Source organism: Vanessa tameamea, chromosome 4 (assembly GCF_037043105.1).
Source record: "Vanessa tameamea isolate UH-Manoa-2023 chromosome 4, ilVanTame1 primary haplotype, whole genome shotgun sequence".
NCBI lineage: Eukaryota > Metazoa > Arthropoda > Insecta > Lepidoptera > Nymphalidae > Vanessa > Vanessa tameamea.
Genome location: NC_087312.1, coordinates 13,030,358 through 13,047,610, shown reverse-complemented (window position 1 = coordinate 13,047,610; position 17,253 = coordinate 13,030,358). Strand labels below are relative to the sequence as shown.

The 17,253-nt window shown below is 32.3% G+C and overlaps 1 protein-coding gene across 1 annotated transcript in view; it reads left to right on the top strand.

Moving 5' to 3' along the window:
* Nucleotides 1-2,684: 2,684 nt before the first annotated feature.
* The window catches only part of LOC113395837 (SOX domain-containing protein dichaete-like), a 134,259-nt gene continuing 119,690 nt past the window's right edge, over nt 2,685-17,253 (top strand). The window contains exon 1 of the mRNA XM_026633545.2: nt 2,685-3,737. Within this exon, the coding sequence (XP_026489330.1) occupies nt 2,819-3,550 (732 nt within the window). The 5' untranslated portion in view covers nt 2,685-2,818 and the 3' untranslated portion in view covers nt 3,551-3,737. The remainder of the gene's footprint in view (nt 3,738-17,253) is intronic.

Below are 17,253 nucleotides of genomic sequence, written 5' to 3'. Positions count from 1 at the left end.
AATTGTGTTATTTATTAAAATAGCAATAGCAGTATTAGATATAACAAAAAACGGTTAAATCAAAAGTATTCTTTTTAAATGGAATGAATTCGAAATTCTATCGATTTTTAATTTCAATGGACATTTCTAGATGGCGCTACGAGTAACGATTTTAAAACGAGATTGACTGCACTGTGATCTCTTGAGACGGTTCTCAAGCTGAAACTTGTACTTTTGTTTAGAATAGTTTAAAACGAACTGTATTATAAACAATAATTATCGGCACCAATAATACTTATACAGTCGATTTTTTATAAAAAAATCTTGATTCAATTCGGTTCTTAAGCACATTTGATTCGTATTTTACAAATTGAAGTGTAAATATATAGAATCTTCTGAGAAGCAAGAATAAATATTGAAATGATCGGCTAAAGGATATTAATAAGATCATTGATTCTTTGTATTCAACCTATAAAAATAAAAAATTTAATAAAATAATTTATTAAATATTATAAAAAAAAATTGTGTGACCAATTCACACACACGATAGAAGTTAAATTTAATCATTTTTTTCTGTTTTGTCTATTTGTATGTGACGCATTTTCGTTTAAAATCGGAACGATTAAAAATAAATTCAATTTTACCTTGTACTATTGTTTTAAAAGAAGGTAATTTTCTTTAAGTACGTCTCTATTTGGTCTACTTTTCATGTACGAAATAATAGATGGCGCTACTAGTATTTAAAATGAAATAAACATAACAGTTACACTAAACAAACATCAACGGTAAAAACTTTGAATTAATTATGCAGTGATAATAATTATACTCTTAGTAGTATTTAAATAAATACTTCAATATTAAAACAGATTGTTTGCTATGAATAATATAATGTAGTTAACGGGTTAAAAAACAGAACAAAGACAATTATGTGTTTATGTATGTCGCATTTTGTTAAAGCAAAATGTTTTATTCTGGGCAGAGTATTTATTATTATTCGATGCTCAAGTACTTTATCTAATAAAAAACTTTTACTACACAGATAAAAATCAATAATGGCTAAAGTGGATTAAATTAACAATATTTCAAATTCGAACACACCATGTGAATATTAATTCAATTCCGGATTTCGAATCAATTTGTTTAATCATATATTTTAAAACTATATAAAATCTTTTTATATCGATTTATAATACATTCATTCATTCATTTCATTTTATATATTCTTACCAAGGCCAATTAAAATAGTTGTTGTAAAAAATTATAAATCCTTCGCTTTTGTTTATTGGGCGTGTGCTTAAAGAAAAATACTATCCACAATAAATTGTCTTACAATACCCTCTTGGTAACGATCACTAAAATATAACGAGAGAACCATTCTTAGGATACCTATACCTAACTAATTATTTTATTATCTGTATAAAGCAAATTCAAGGAACCGCTCCACTACATGTGCTATAAAATATTTAACGAATTTTGTACTCTATTTCTGTAGCACTATCGGTGATTATTCTTTAAGCTTGGAAGGTTATTATTTTATTATAGTTTCTAATATTTTTATGGTGGTTATTGCCTTTTGTAATCGTCTATGAGACAATAAGAAGCGTGTTCGTCGCCTCCGACAAAAGATTGGATCCTTTTCTATATTAATAATCTATTTGTCTTTGTTGCTATTTTTAATGGTTATAGTTATCTTCAAAGATACTAAAATATTTATTTGAAAATATATTGCTATCTTTGATAAAAGTATTATTGTATTTAATAATGAAAGACATAAAACTTAGCGAACAGTACAATAATAATAGAAGTTGTTAGTATATTTTAATGTTCCGCTTTAAAACCTTTTCGAATTATTTTCATTCGTATAAAACCTTCTTTTAACTGTCTTAGCTCTATTGTTTCTTAGGATTTTATGTCTCCGGTGTATTCCTCGGTCGTGTGCCAAGTCTTCAGCCATAAAATCCATATTGTATAGTGTGTCTTCATTGGTTTTAAAAAACTGCATTTTTATATGTATTTCATCACATCGTTTTTAAGAGAGAGATTTATTTAATTTATCAGTCATAGCAGTTGCCTAGTTTTTTATTTATGTTTCTGTTTAAATAAATATTTAATTGTTTCGAAATTGACATTTATCACATAACTTGATGTAATACGATGCTTTATATTAGTAATAGTAATATGTAATAATACAAATATATTTAAATTTATCTGTAACAATTGCTTCCCATTAACCTTAAACGCGGACATAATATTCTACAAAAGCTACACATTAAAAGTACTTAATTTATACCAATATAGTTAAACCGAGAAGTTACGTAAATCTTTTCATAGTAAGTAATTCTTAAATACATAGGCCTTGAAGGCAATACGTACCTACTTATATTTAAAACAATGTAAATTATTTTTGTCAAAGAAAGCAAACTTAAGCATAAATGTAAATGTAAGATCGAGTTCCATTACGGCGGTTATATCATGCATAAAGTCGTGTAGAGCTCACGATATGCCTCTAAACAGCTGTACGCTATTCCGCAGCGTGCCATGGGGTATTGTTGCGAGCGAGACGCATACATTAAATGTAGAGAAAATAATAGAGACGACGCTATCGGGCGAGGAGGGGCGCAGGCTGTGCTCGCGCTGCCCCCATTGGTACGGGCCACGCCGCCCAGACCGCGCCCCGCGCTCTACGATACCCACACGAGCATCACGACGAGCCGTCAGTCTACCGCCCGACTTCGACGCGACACAATCGCCTCCTCGTCTGTGCTCATTCACCATTGTGCCATACATTTAGCTAATGTTCTAATAGAACTTTGTGTTGATTTACAAATTCTATAACGAAATGTCTACTCTCAGTCATCACCCGTACGCGTTTTCCATGCACCCTGGCATGCTGCCGGAGTACCCGAGCGCGCCGCAGCCGCTGCCGGCATCCTCGCCTCAATCGGAAGGACACATCAAGCGGCCGATGAACGCATTCATGGTTTGGTCAAGACTTCAGCGTCGTCAGATTGCGAAGGACAACCCCAAGATGCATAATTCGGAGATATCAAAACGTCTTGGAGCCGAATGGAAGCTCTTGACGGAAATGCAGAAGAGACCGTTTATCGACGAAGCTAAGAGGCTTCGTGCATTGCATATGAAGGAACATCCGGACTACAAGTACAGACCACGCAGGAAGCCAAAGCCGCCCACACCAGGCTCTGCCCCAGGTGCTGGCGCTTTCCCAAGCTTCCCACTTCCTTACTTTGCTGGCCCAGCACCGTCAGTTGGCCATTTGGATGCTCTGTCATATCCTGCGGTACCTCCGTACTTCCCGCATCAACTGGACCATTTACAGTTTTCAAAATTAATGGCCCCGACTGAAAAGTTACCGACGGCATCGTCGGCTGCTGCTGTTGTGTCATCGTTCTACTCATCTCTGTACACGCAGCCTGCACCTCCGAAACCGTTCTCATCACCGCTGTTTCATCAATACGGGGCAGCACCTTCCTCACCAGTGTCACCGGCGACTCCAACACAGCACAGCCCACACGACGACCAACTAAGACGGCCTGTTTCCGTTATATATTGAAGGCCAACTTGCCTTCCTTGAAGGGCTCAAATCTTTTAGGGTATGGCATCAGTGACAACGGTCTCAGTGTTTCGAGCACGGACGATTAAATTACAAAGACCTTATTTATTGTTGTCTAGATTTACGCTTAGTTGAAAATTGTAAATCGAGTGTGTTTCATATCAAGTGGCTTGTAAATATGTTGAAAGTAATACAAGCGAACTGAGTTGGCCGGTCTGAAGTTAGTCACGAGTTGTTGAGCCGAAATCGTTTTCAAGCAGTGCGGGTAACTTGAGCTAAAGTTAACACGCATTGCGTAACAATTACATAAATAGTCGATTATCGTTATTTTTTACTGTTTTACATGCGCGATTTCTCGCAAAGCCTGACTTCAGACCGGCCAACTTAGACTGCGCGTATTGTAATCGTAGACCCGTTAGTTGGGTATCGGTTTTAAGTTTATTGAACTGTGATTTTTGTTTTCGACGCGCCTTCAGATATATAAGTTTAGTAACACTGTTTCGTTTCGTCAGTTATGTGAAGTGAGATCGGTACCAAAAAGAGATTATAGCATGTATCTACATGTACACAATTAGCTGTAGTTAAGGCTCGATGGGGATTCAGATCATTTGATTTATCTCCAGTATTAGTGTCTATTATGTTTGTGAATCGTTAGTCACAAGAATCTCTTCTTCGGTTATTGTAATTTATTTATTGCCAGTGTAGTTTTAACGGTGTAATTGTAAATTAGTTGACTAAATTGTAAGCGGCTAGTGCATACCAATTGTAAATATTAGTTCGTAATTCAAAATCGATGTCATTACCAACGATGTATTATAGATTGAAAAAAAAAAAAAAAGTGAAATTTGTTAACGCCATATGAATAAATTAATTGTTTTTATTTTAGCATTTCGTTTCCTTTTGCGTTTATTTCGATCCTCAGTAAATGAAATTGAATATTTTATTTGACACTCAATTAATATGTTAAGTGAATTTGAAATGATCTTTTACACAAAGTTCATATGATAAGCAAGTAATACTTATTACTCACTCATTCATTCGATATATTTCGTTCAATCTAACAGTTCTTTGAAATTAGTACAATAAAACGTTAAATAAATTGAATGTTTTTGAAAACGTTTAAAGAACTAATATCGAATATTTCTCTATGCTTGTTTTGAAAGAAATACATATTCATTCAAATAAAATAACGAACGTATCTTTATTTAAAAGTACATATGACGATTACTTTAAACATTGTTCTTTAATCACAGTTGATTTTATTAGGTATTCATTTACTTATTAAAAAAAAAAACAATTATCCTTACCACTATCATTTTTTTGAATAATCTTTACAGTAAAACAGTACAGTACATTTTAAGACGTTCACAATTACAAAATAAAGTAACTACCACATATATTATTTTAAAATTGGTGTAAAAATACATTATTAGTCAAGAAAATGGTTACAGATTAAATATAACAAGCGGCTACTTGAAGTTATACAGATAATTAATCTATGTATTACGAATAAAATAGAATCACACGTTGTTAAACATTTTGTCGGAATTGAGACGCGTCCGACGGCTTTGTTCAATCGTCGCATACATTTATTTTATCAATATGCACCTTGTAAGAATAGATAAAAACAATATGAATTTAATGAATATTTTCATGTATTTCTTGGTTTAGTCTCAATAAAAAATATTTTTTTATCTTAATCTTTTATTTTTCGTAAAAATAATTTAGCTTCGTAATATGTAGGTACTTAATTTCGAAATAGTATTAGTAGCTGTTTTTATTAGTTTGTTGTCATTTAACTACTTTGGGGTCAGTCATTATAAATCATAAATAAATATAATTATTTATTTAACTATTTTCAAATACTAAAATTGATAACAAAATGCCTTGAACACGGCTAGGTACTAGTTCAAGTGTCATACAACGTTGAATTGGTATATAATAATGAGTCGAAGAAATATTCATTGAGGCTAAAAGTAATGAAAGCATTTTTAAACATGTAGTATTTCAATTGCTATAATATCTTTAAAACGACAAAGCGTATACTTAAATAGTATTCTTAAATAAAAAATATAGAATGTTTTCAAGAGTTATTGAATCTCTTCAATGACAGATGGCGCTACTAGTGGTTTATGACATCAATTGACTAAAACACGTAACTTACGGCCAATGCGGAATATGTAGTTTCTACGCAAGAAAAACGTTGCAACGTATTTAATCGTTAAATTAAATTTATTTAAGTTTCGATAATGGTTTTTTTATATATTGTTGCTGAGAAAGAAGTTAAAACGAATTTGTCGATATGCAAATACCTATTTTTGTATATTTTGAATTTATGTAATCGATATGATTTACATACCAATCGTTATGATACGATACGTATATACGTGTAGAATTTTATTATTTATTTAGGGTTGCTTTTTAGTTTCAACTTTATATAGAGACCTTCGTGTTATTTTAGGGTTCCATTTGTTTTCAACGCGTTAAGCCGTCGGATAGTTTTATGCTCACTTTAGCATAACATACAATTAGGTCAAATAAGTTATAGTAAATAAATAGTAGTGACGTCATCCAGTGAATTAGATGGGACAGATTTTGTATTGATAAAAGATGAGCTTGAGCCTTTTTGAAATAATTGTCGTCGATTATTTATATAAACATTTAAGTAAGTGTAAATATAGACAAGACTATATTTAGTAAAAAGGACAAAAGTAAGCCTGTAAGATATCCCATTTCTGGGCTAAGGCCTCCTCGAAGAGAAGGTTTGAAGATTTTGTCACGTTGCTCCAATGCGAGTTGATGGAGACACGTGTGGTATAATTTCATTGAGATTAAACAAATGCAGGTTTCCTCGTGATGTTTACCTGTATCTCAAGCATGATTAGTATTATAAAGACAAATTAAGCACATGGTAATTCAGTTGTGCTTGCCTAGATTTGATGTTATACGGCCAAACAGGAATACTTAGTATTGTGTTACGGTTTGCAGGGTAAGTGAGAAAGTATAATTACGAGCACAAGGGACATAACATCTTAGTTCCGAAGGTTTTTGGAACATCGGCCGTGATGAACACTTACCATCAGGTGGCCAAAAAAATTTGAATTTGCAATAAAACAAAGCATTCTTTCTGATTCGTACGTAATAAACGGATAGGATATTTTAATCGAGCTAAGTAATGTTTAAGTTTCACACAAGGAACAGTAAATAAGGTGATCACTCATATTCAGGTAGTATTTGCCAATCTACCTGTCTAATTTAAATAAGGAAGAATACACATACATAGGTACTTACTATTGTTTAATGCTAACACTACCGGAGTTAGGTTTAATGTAACACGGTGAAAATAAAATCTTGGAGAAATATGTAAAGAAATTATCTTTAAACGTTTGTTTGTATTTGTAGAATAAAATCCAAGTTAAAATCAAAATGTGCTTTATTCAGGTAGTCTTTTTCAAGTACTTTTGAATCGTCATTTAACAAACTATATTAAGTGAAGCTACCACTGGCACCGGTTCGGAATGTAGATTCTACCGAGAAGAACCAACAAGAAACTCAGTAATTACTGTTTTTCAACGTTTAAAAATACAAAGTCATGTTAGCTAAATACAATTATATACCTATGTATATAATAGATCCTGCGTGGAAGTCAACAAGTATTAGCTCTACGCTTTTTTTATCGTATATATAATCTTGTATTGAATAATATGCCTTCTTTGCCAATGTTTTTTTTATAAATGATTTGATATTATGAATCGGCAAAGTTAAAAATATCTGCGGAATTTTAGTATAGAAACGGATATCTTGATACGGATACCAAGAAGGATTTACATAAATATGTTTGTAAAAAGTTATAATGTCATTTATTAAATCTGTATAAAGTGAGTGGAGTTGTCGATTAGTAGCGAATGAGGAGTTGCTGGCGGCCATCGCCACCCTCAAGGATTGTGCGTCGAACATGGTTTTCAATTTAATAATTACGCCCCTTTTCCGGGGGTTTTTCGAATCAATTGTTTTATTACGTTCTATTCTTAGCTTTTCATCGAGCCATTAAAACAGGGTTTATAAGAAAATTTATAGTTTTTTCGTTTTATACGTTAATTGACTTGGATGTTTAATATATATGTACACGTTAAATATTGAAGTGAAATAAAAAAATTTAAAGTCGAATTTGATTGCAACGTCAAAATATGTAACGCTTAAGTGTAACGCTTTTTATTCATAAAGTGTTTGGATTCTATCCCATATATTGACACACATGCACAATGTTTGTTTCAATTAATACGAGCGACAAATTTACACGAGTCTTTTTTAGTACGTTTTGATGTGATGTTGAGGATAGAAGGTATTAAACATACTTTCAAATGACTTATTAGGTACTCTAGTTACTAGTTTCCGTAACATTTGTAATATGCGCCGCTAGTTTTATTATTATTATTAACAATATATTAATGTTATTAAAGTTTTATAGTATGTTAATAAAGTCACTGTCAACTGAGAGGCTTTAGTAGGTATCTGTTAGAACTTTGGTGAGTACACCTCTTACAATAATCTCCTCTTCACTGATTTTGGAGGCGGCCATTCTGAACGGTGACTAAATAATGCTGAGGATATAATATAGTGCACTAGTGTGACAGTCCGATACAATCGAAGTGAGTTTAGCCGCAGAACGAAACGCTTCAAAGTCATGGAAGTGTCTGTTAATTTCTGACTCGGCTGCTACTGAGTTTTCAAGTTTCTACAAGAAATTTCTTAGCAGAAATACCTATTTTATTGGATCGAGTTGAAATGGACTCAGGACTTCAAGATTTTCCGTATAAGCTAGTCGCAATAAGCTAGGCTAACAGTACAGACACAACAGTTGGTAGAGAATGTGTGATAATTGGTACCGTCTATGATAATATAAACAGTAGGTACTAATTTTACATTTCTGACGTTTCTAATATTATTTTGATTAAAATATTAATTTATCTTTCAATCAATTATCACAAATATATGTACTATTCTACATATAGTTGTTGATCATTATTTTATTGTCAGCAATATGATATTGGTACATGTTTCTCGTTTAACATTACGTAAGTAAGTAGCTTAGATAAGGAATCAAAAGATTTAAATGAATGTCGTTGAGATTATATTGGTATGTAGGCTGGATTAATATAAAAGACATTTTAGAATTGAGTTCAAAAGATTAAAACGTGTGGAAATAAAAGAGATACGCGGATAAAGGAAAAAAACTGTACACAGTGACGTCTAATTCATGTTGAGATCGTTTTGACACAGAAAGCACGTTTTAACAATTTTATTGACATTAATTAAGCGTAGTTCACTATCGCTTATTTTGTGGCTCAACTTTGAAAGGATTTTAGAAACTTTTGAATTAATCATTAGTTCGACAGGTCATTGTTCTGAGTTCGTTCAAAGCAACTGAGTTCTTATTGAGTTAAGTGTGTTTGTCTGTTCACAATTGAATAAATTCCTTTAATTTGTATAAAATACTTCATTTCATTGTTTGCGGTAGATAGTAGGGTGTCCCTTAAATTTCAACTTCGATATATTTTTACGCATAAGTTCTTAAAACTTTAGTAATAACCCAATATTGCCTAGAAAAAAAAACTAGTTCCGCGGGTATTGCGCTGTGACCACGAACTACGTATTTTATTTGTCATTTTTTACGTTATTTTTAAGATTTTTAGTGCGTTATTGTTTATTGCAAAATATATTATAAATATGTCGATAGAATTACGAAATGATAAACACAATATTTCCTTTATCGGATTGTCAGCCATCAAACAAAAGGTGGAAAATTACTATTAAAATTGTAATTGTAATGTAATAAATTATAAATTTGAGATGGATGTAGTCGTTTCTATATTTATAATTTTATTAATAGTAATTTAAATTTAACGTTAAAAAAACACATTACTCCTACAAGATATTAATGATAAAGAAGAGGTGACTTAGTATTTGTTGATTCACAGGAAGGACATATATTAATCTAATTGTACTTTATTGACAAAAGTTCTACAATTGAAATGGTGGAAAAGACTAACTATTCAGTTTCTTATCGGTTCTTCTTGGTAAACTCTACTTTCCGAACCAGTGGCAGCACGACGATTCAAAAGTGCTGTTATGAGCCTACTTGAATAAAGAATAAAATAGAAGAATCATTTTGATTTGTTTTATTAAACCTTGGCTCGAATGCACTAAGGCGACTAAAGCTCCTATCCAAAATGTGTGCTTCTTAAAGGCGCTTAAAGATTATGAAAATTAATGTAAAAAATTATAAAGTATATATAAGCAAATTTAGCCATCACTCATGGTATTTATGTGAAGAGACTAGTCACTGTATCACTTTTTAATGATGTAGATAATAACAGATGAAAATGATTGCCAACTTAAACAGGGGTAAAAACTCAGATTTTGGAAAACGTTAAGTTTCATCCAAGGGAGAACTGACCTAAAATTTTGTGTGCGTTTTTTTACATTATGTATTTTTTTTTTTTATTTAAATTGTTTTGTATCGACATATACATATACACTAGATGATTTTGTATCGAAAAAGAGCAAACAATTTCTTCCTCGACTACAGATCGACGACAGTTTTCTTCTTGGAATGGTAATGCTACTTTTTTGGAAACTAAAAGAAGAATAAGTCGTTTCATCGTTGTAAATGACTCTGCTGAAAGGGCGGTCAAATTAATGCAAGATTTTAAAGGAATTATAACAGTTGAAAAAGAGTAAAAACAATTCTTGTTGTACTGTGTCCAGGAACATAAAAGTTTGTATGCAGACTGTAAAAAACTACATTAAAGATCAGTTACCCCTGACTGATTATTATTATTTTATATTTTTAACTAAAGAATAATGTTTATCTTATTTTATTTCAATTCTTATTCAGTTCATTTGTTGTATTTATATGTAGTTTGATATATATTTATGTTAGTTTTATAGCGGACAAAACTATCAGGTAAATAAATGACTTTTAATAAACTTTGTAGCTTGGTCGGCACGGGTTCCGATCATGTTAAAAAGATGAAATTTCATATTTGAATATGTTTTAGCATTTGTAAAAAAATAGAGGGTATGCATATCGAAATTCAAAAAAAAAATTTTTTTTGGTCATATAAGGGACACCCTAGTAGATAGTGTTTGTTCAAGTTATAATCGGTAAAGTCTAATGATAGCAACCATACTAGAATCCAACCTTCATGTTAGCTATAACCTAAATATAAACAGTCTGTACACTTTCCATTGCCAAAAACTATTTTCACCTGTGTGATAAGGAAATTTTCCTGGTCTTGAAATAATATATATATATATATTATATACGTATATATAGTATATGCACTTGTACCTTTTGTGAGATTCTCTTTAGTTTTATCTTTACATAAATCTTTTATATGATTGTATGTAACTAAGATTTTTTTGGGTGTATTTGAAACCTTGGGTAGTTTGTATTGTATTTAGCAAGGAAAGAGTATTTGATTCGGCAGAAGTCGAGACGGGCAGCTAGTATATTGATGTATACCTGCTGGCTCGCACACATTCAAATTCTATAACAGTAAGTACAATACACACACATGTATACTAGCTATTTTATTAAAACACATCATACAATACTCATGTAACTTAACATATCATACATATTATATTATTATTATTATTTCAAATAGGTAAGCAGCCTGTCACAACATTACCCTGATGGACTATAATTTCTACAATATTTTTCTATCAACTGCAACAAAATCTTTATACCACAGACAACATTCACAATTCAACAAAGAAATAGATAGTTTTTGATACAACTGTAACAAATAAGGCGTTCCCGATACTCACTACGTATCTCCGCTGCGAGCGTATTGTAGCAAGAACATGTTCTATATGGAGTCGGCCACAATACGAAGGCCGTGTTATTTATTTAGATGTACATATTGCGTTTTGTGTTCGACTCCGGCTCGGCCAGACGAGGTTATCGCGCTATTGGGAACATTTCGTCGAATCATTGAAAACCACCAGATTATTTATTATTGTAAATGTTTTTTTTTTTTTGATAGATAGATAGTTGTTTTAATATATGGTTTCGCTTTTATTGAGTTTATATTAATTTTTAATGTATACTTTAATCTTTTTGTTTGTTACTGTTTCACGGTTACACTGAAGCGAATTTGATGGAAATTGATATGGAGCAAGATTGAATCCCAAGGACATATGGTACTTTTTTATGCACAGCTTCAAATAATTCGAAGCCCTAAAATGTGAGCGAAATCGCGGCCGACCACTATTATATATAAATATATATATAATAATTAATTTACCTATTATAAAATAAAGTCCTACCGTCGCGTCGATCTGTCTGTCTGAAAAAAAAACTCAAAGACTCCTGTATGGAATTTCGTGTACTTTTAACCAATGATGCCTAATCCATTTTGTGTTAATTGACGGTGAAATTTTACGATGATTGTTGAAGATTGTTGATGATGTCGAAAAGATCATACCGACTGGGAGCTTCAATAGCGTGCGTATTTAATCTAACCGTATGAATTCGGGAATGTTAGTCAGTTAATTATATTTATAAAGCATTGAATCAGTATTCAGCTAAATAAACATTAAACCTCATATTATTCTATAGATTATAATATAGACGACGAAAGCGTGAAATTACTATTCGTTGATTTCACACGGGACGTATCAATTTAATCATATAGGCCAGTAGTTCCCAAACTTATTTTTCTCGTGGACCACTTTCAAAATTTTACTAGTTTCATACATACATTACATACATACATATCTTCAAACCTGGTTTTGAAGTCATCATGCAGGGCACTTAAATGTTGACTGTAGGTATGGATATCCTCATCAATACATTCTACCTGCGACAAGTTTGGAAATTGAGAGAATTCGCGCCGACTAATGTTTTGCTTCATAAATTTCAATTTCCCAAGAAAAGCCTAAATTATGCTCTTTGTTTTTATTAAATTCAGGCTGTCACCTTGTAACTGCAACTTAATATCATTAAATTTTTTTTACAAATCTGTCAAATACGCAATGTCTGCTTTGAATTTGATCAAGTTTTCTTTTAAATCTGGATCTCTACTTTTTAGGAACTCTAACACAGAATCGAAAACAGAGTAAAATCTCGGTAAGCATGCACCTTTAGACAACCAGCGTACTTCAGTATGTAAGAGCAGTCGTTGGAAGTCTTAATCATTTTCGTCGTACAATTGAGCAAATAAACGCGTATTCAATGCATTGCTTCTGATTTTGTTGACAGCTTTTATTACAAAACGAAGAGATTGGTTCAACCTGTCACTTAAATGTTTTGCCATATGATGTTGTTGGTGGATTACGCAATGAATAGCTGTAAGTCCTGGTATAATTCTTTTGAGATGACTTATAAACCCACGATATCGCCCGACCATTGCAGGAGCTCCGTCTGTTGCCACTGAAATAATGTTTGTAAATGAAATCGATTTTTCCGTAAAAAAAATACTCAGGACATTAAATATTGATTCGCCTATAGTGTCAGTCTCCAAAGTTCTGGCAAATAGCAATTCTTCGTGAATTTCTTCCTCCATAATAAATCGGCCATATGCCAATAATAATGCTTCATTACCGGGTAACGTTGACTCGTCCAGTTGTATGGAAAAATGAGTTTTTTGCAGATGATTGCACAAAAAACTTTCGATATCAGAGCTCATTTCATCAATGCGTCTTTGTACAGTATTGTTACTTAATGGAATTCTTTTTAGTACGTCAAATGGAGATTTGTGCAAAACAGTTTTTAAAACCTCTTCAACAGCGGGTAAAATTAATTGTTCTCCGATAGTGTCGGTTTTCCAGATTTTGCTATTAGTAATGAGATATTGTAAGATGCCCGCAAGCCATCTTATCTTCTGACGCGAACATACTGTGCATGGTGGGTCTCTTTTCATATTTTTCCTTCAATGTTTGAAAATATTTTAAATCTTTACCTATTTTATCAGTATGACACCTTTTTAGATGATCTTCGAGCTTTGATGGTTTCATAGAGTCATTGCTCAAAACTTTGTTGCATAATAGGCACATGGACAATTGTTTATCTGCCTCTGATGGAACAAAACCATATTTCAAATAATCGACACTATATTGTCGACATTTTTTCTTTGCTGTAGCCATGTTTCGTGTCAGTTACCTTACTTGTAAAAAAAAAATGTTTTAGTAACCAAGTTTTTTTCTGAATATAGGTATCACAACGCAGCCTTTGTCAGCACGCGGAAATAGAATTACGGCTTGTAAAGGGACCAACTAATAAACCGCTAAGACAAAAATACAGACCTTTTCACAAAACGGTATCAATTTCAAAGTACCTAATTTACCACTAATTTTTAATAGTATCTACAAATCAAAAAGGAATAGTTTTGATAAAATAGTTACTTCAAAATCAATTTAAAATGATTGTGAAATTACTGTTTTATAAAATTAGTAGTTATTTGCAAGAAAATATAAAAATTAATTGCTCTGCAATATTGCTTATTCGGCCTTTTTCGAGAGGTAGTGCTTCTCTCGTGAAAAAACAATTGAATATAACGTGATGTGTTTGTCTTCAAATCGAAAGCGAACAAGTAAAATATCTGTAAGTTACTAAGTTACCTATCTATACAAGCAGTTGTGATCAACCGACTAGTACACGTAAATACTTAAGTACTATAACAAAAAAAAGGTAGGTACTTACTTTTCTCCGGCACTAGCAAACACTGATATAAATTTTCTCACACCTTTTTTTCGAAATTCCGGAAACAAATAAATGAGTTTGCCTTTGGCATCAAGTATTTATAGTGGTGATCAAGTTCATGTCTGAACAAACATTAAGCTTTGTCGGGCGGATAGCGCTTTGCAAGTCTGTACACGAAATTGTACGTAATATCGAATACGCAAGTTTGGACAAGTAACAGTCGCTTGCCTTATTAAAATATTATCTGCTTAGTTAGGTACTTAAAACAATGTAGGTAGGCCATTATAAAAACTATGCGTACATTTTTGCTCTTTACTATCAAAAGTAGATAAATTTTGGTGGTACATACCCAGACGGGCTTGCACAAAGCCTTAGGTACCACCAGTAGTACTGAAATGCTTCTAAAAGTCAACTTGATTATAAAATATTTGGATATTGATTCACACTTATAAGTGCAATAAGCAACCAATACACGAAGATTCCTTTCTTCTATAAAATAACATGTTTTTGTACGTAAACGTAAACCTTCATTATCATCCATTCATTCGGTGTATTATGCTTCTATACGTTCGATAATATAGCCTTAATAAAGATTAATTACTCGCTTTAATTGCTGTATGACGTCATCGAGAAGTCACGGAATCACGAAGCCACAGTTTGAGGCCTAAAAAACCTGTTGAAGCGACGAGCAAAGAAATATCACTAAATAATTACACGATGCGTGCTATTTAAAATAACTTAAAGATTATAATTAGTAACAGGCTTGTTAAGTTGAAAGACTTTTTACTTAACCTGTAATATCTCACTGCTGGACTAAAGTCCGCATTCGTCGTACGAGGATAGTTTTCGGAACTGATTTGAACGCACTGATTTGTATTTAATATTAATAATAACCATCAAAGGAGAACGCGAGAAGAAATATCTCTTTAATCGGCCTAAAAGATCGTGACCTTTTATTTTAAAGGGCAAGGAAGTGACCAGATTCAGTCCAACGGCATTTCCCTCTCCAATGGTTGAAGTTTTGAAAATGATGAATGATACCCTCATATAAAGCCGTTGTCAAGATTAATTAAAGTCAGAGTGTTGTCTAAATAGTTAGTTAGGCAAGAACGAGTAGCTCTTTATGTTGTATCAAAAGCCTCTGTTGCATAGTAAGTTTCTTTGATAGCTTTATGCGGTCTCGTGGTTCGGTTTTATTGTGTTACGAAATTGTTGATTCCATGACTATTAAAATCTGTTATAATGAGGAAAAAGTGAATCTACGGAGTGAGATGACGCGGTGGTTTGGAAGGTGGTTGATTCAATAGAATAAGATTTTTGATATTTATGTTTTGTTATTTTATTTACAGGCTTTCAATTATTTAGACAATATTTAAGTGTTAACTTAAGTGTTCCACTGCTGGGCAAACTTTCTTACTTTTGGAAAAGGAGTTGGAGTTTAATTCACTACACTGATGCAATCTAGTTTGGTGAATAGAATTATGTCAACACATGTAGGTTTTCTTAAAACGTTTTCCTAGACACTTCTGAATATGAAATAAACTATACACAAATTAAACACATGGAAACTCAATGGGATTTGAACTTGTAAATAATCGGATAATTGTCACGTGTTCTAACCAATGAACCATCACGGACATCGACATTTCTCGAATTTAATTACATTTGATGTTAAAGTAATATAGAAAAAAGAAACGCGACATAAAATATTTTGTATTCTATTTTCAAATCAAGTAATTATAAAATGCCGTGTAGACATTAAAATTTAGAATATCCGCGTTAAAAGCCAAAGTATACTTAATTAATATACCCATCACCCCGATCGCTTTGAGTATCGGTAGATTATTGAGGATCAGTAAACAAGTATCATGTTTCCAAATTCAATAAAGATTCACTTTGAACCAATCAAGCTTAAGGTTGAATGATAACATTCAGAATTCTGATAATAGTTCAAGTTTAATGATAAATTTCTTAACCCGTCTCGTACTACAAAGCAACTAGACATACAGAAACGTATTATAATATCAAAAAATTGAAATATAACGAAATATTAACAAACCGTAATATTTAATATCTTCATATTTAACAATAAATCTCGGCATGAAGACCTACGGATGGATTACTCCCCCACGCATACTAAGAAACGAAAAAAGAGCTATTCAGTAAGCATACACAAATAATATACGTACATTGTGTATTTTCTCTAATATTTTCTCTTATTCAAGCCCTTATTTCGATTCGACTTGTGCTTTGAATTTAATGCCATCGATTTTCGTAACACCGTTTCAATGCTACGTGTTTTCGCTTGCGTAATACATGTTACGAATAAGTAAGTTGTTTGGTATTTGATTGATAGAATAAGTATGTGCTTAAATATGTTGCTAAAGACTCGTTTATTTTCAAGTAGAAAATGTTTACAATATGTGATTCGTTTAGGTTTTTGTGGGGTGTTATGTTAGAAATTAGTTGTCGCCTGTGGTTTCACGTGGCGTTTTAGGGGTCGGTCGTCGAGTGCTAGGCGTATAAATCTATGTATTTCCTTGGTTTAAGTTTGTTTCAAATCGAATTTCATTAATTACAATTCAATGGTTTGGCCGTGAAAGAGCAACAGACAGACGGAGTTACTTTTGCATTTTACAACTTAAATAATAATTGTAATATTTCAGCTAATTTACACAACATCAACGGAATTATACACTAAAACCTTCCTAATGTATCCGTTCGGTAGTTTTTGATTTAATACCGATTAGTCAGACAGACAGACATGCAAGGAGTTCTTTGTTTTATATGTCCTGCTATAGATTCTATACAAGAATGACTCGTAAGATCTGAGGTACTATCTTAGTCCATATTTATATATAAACTGCAAAGGAGTTCTTCCCTTTCAAGCAGTTTTGGAGATGCTTTCTCACGAGGTTTTGGCCTCTTTAGGAAGATAATGTCTGGGGTTCATTGAACCACGCTGCTCTAATCCGTGTTGATGGATATACGT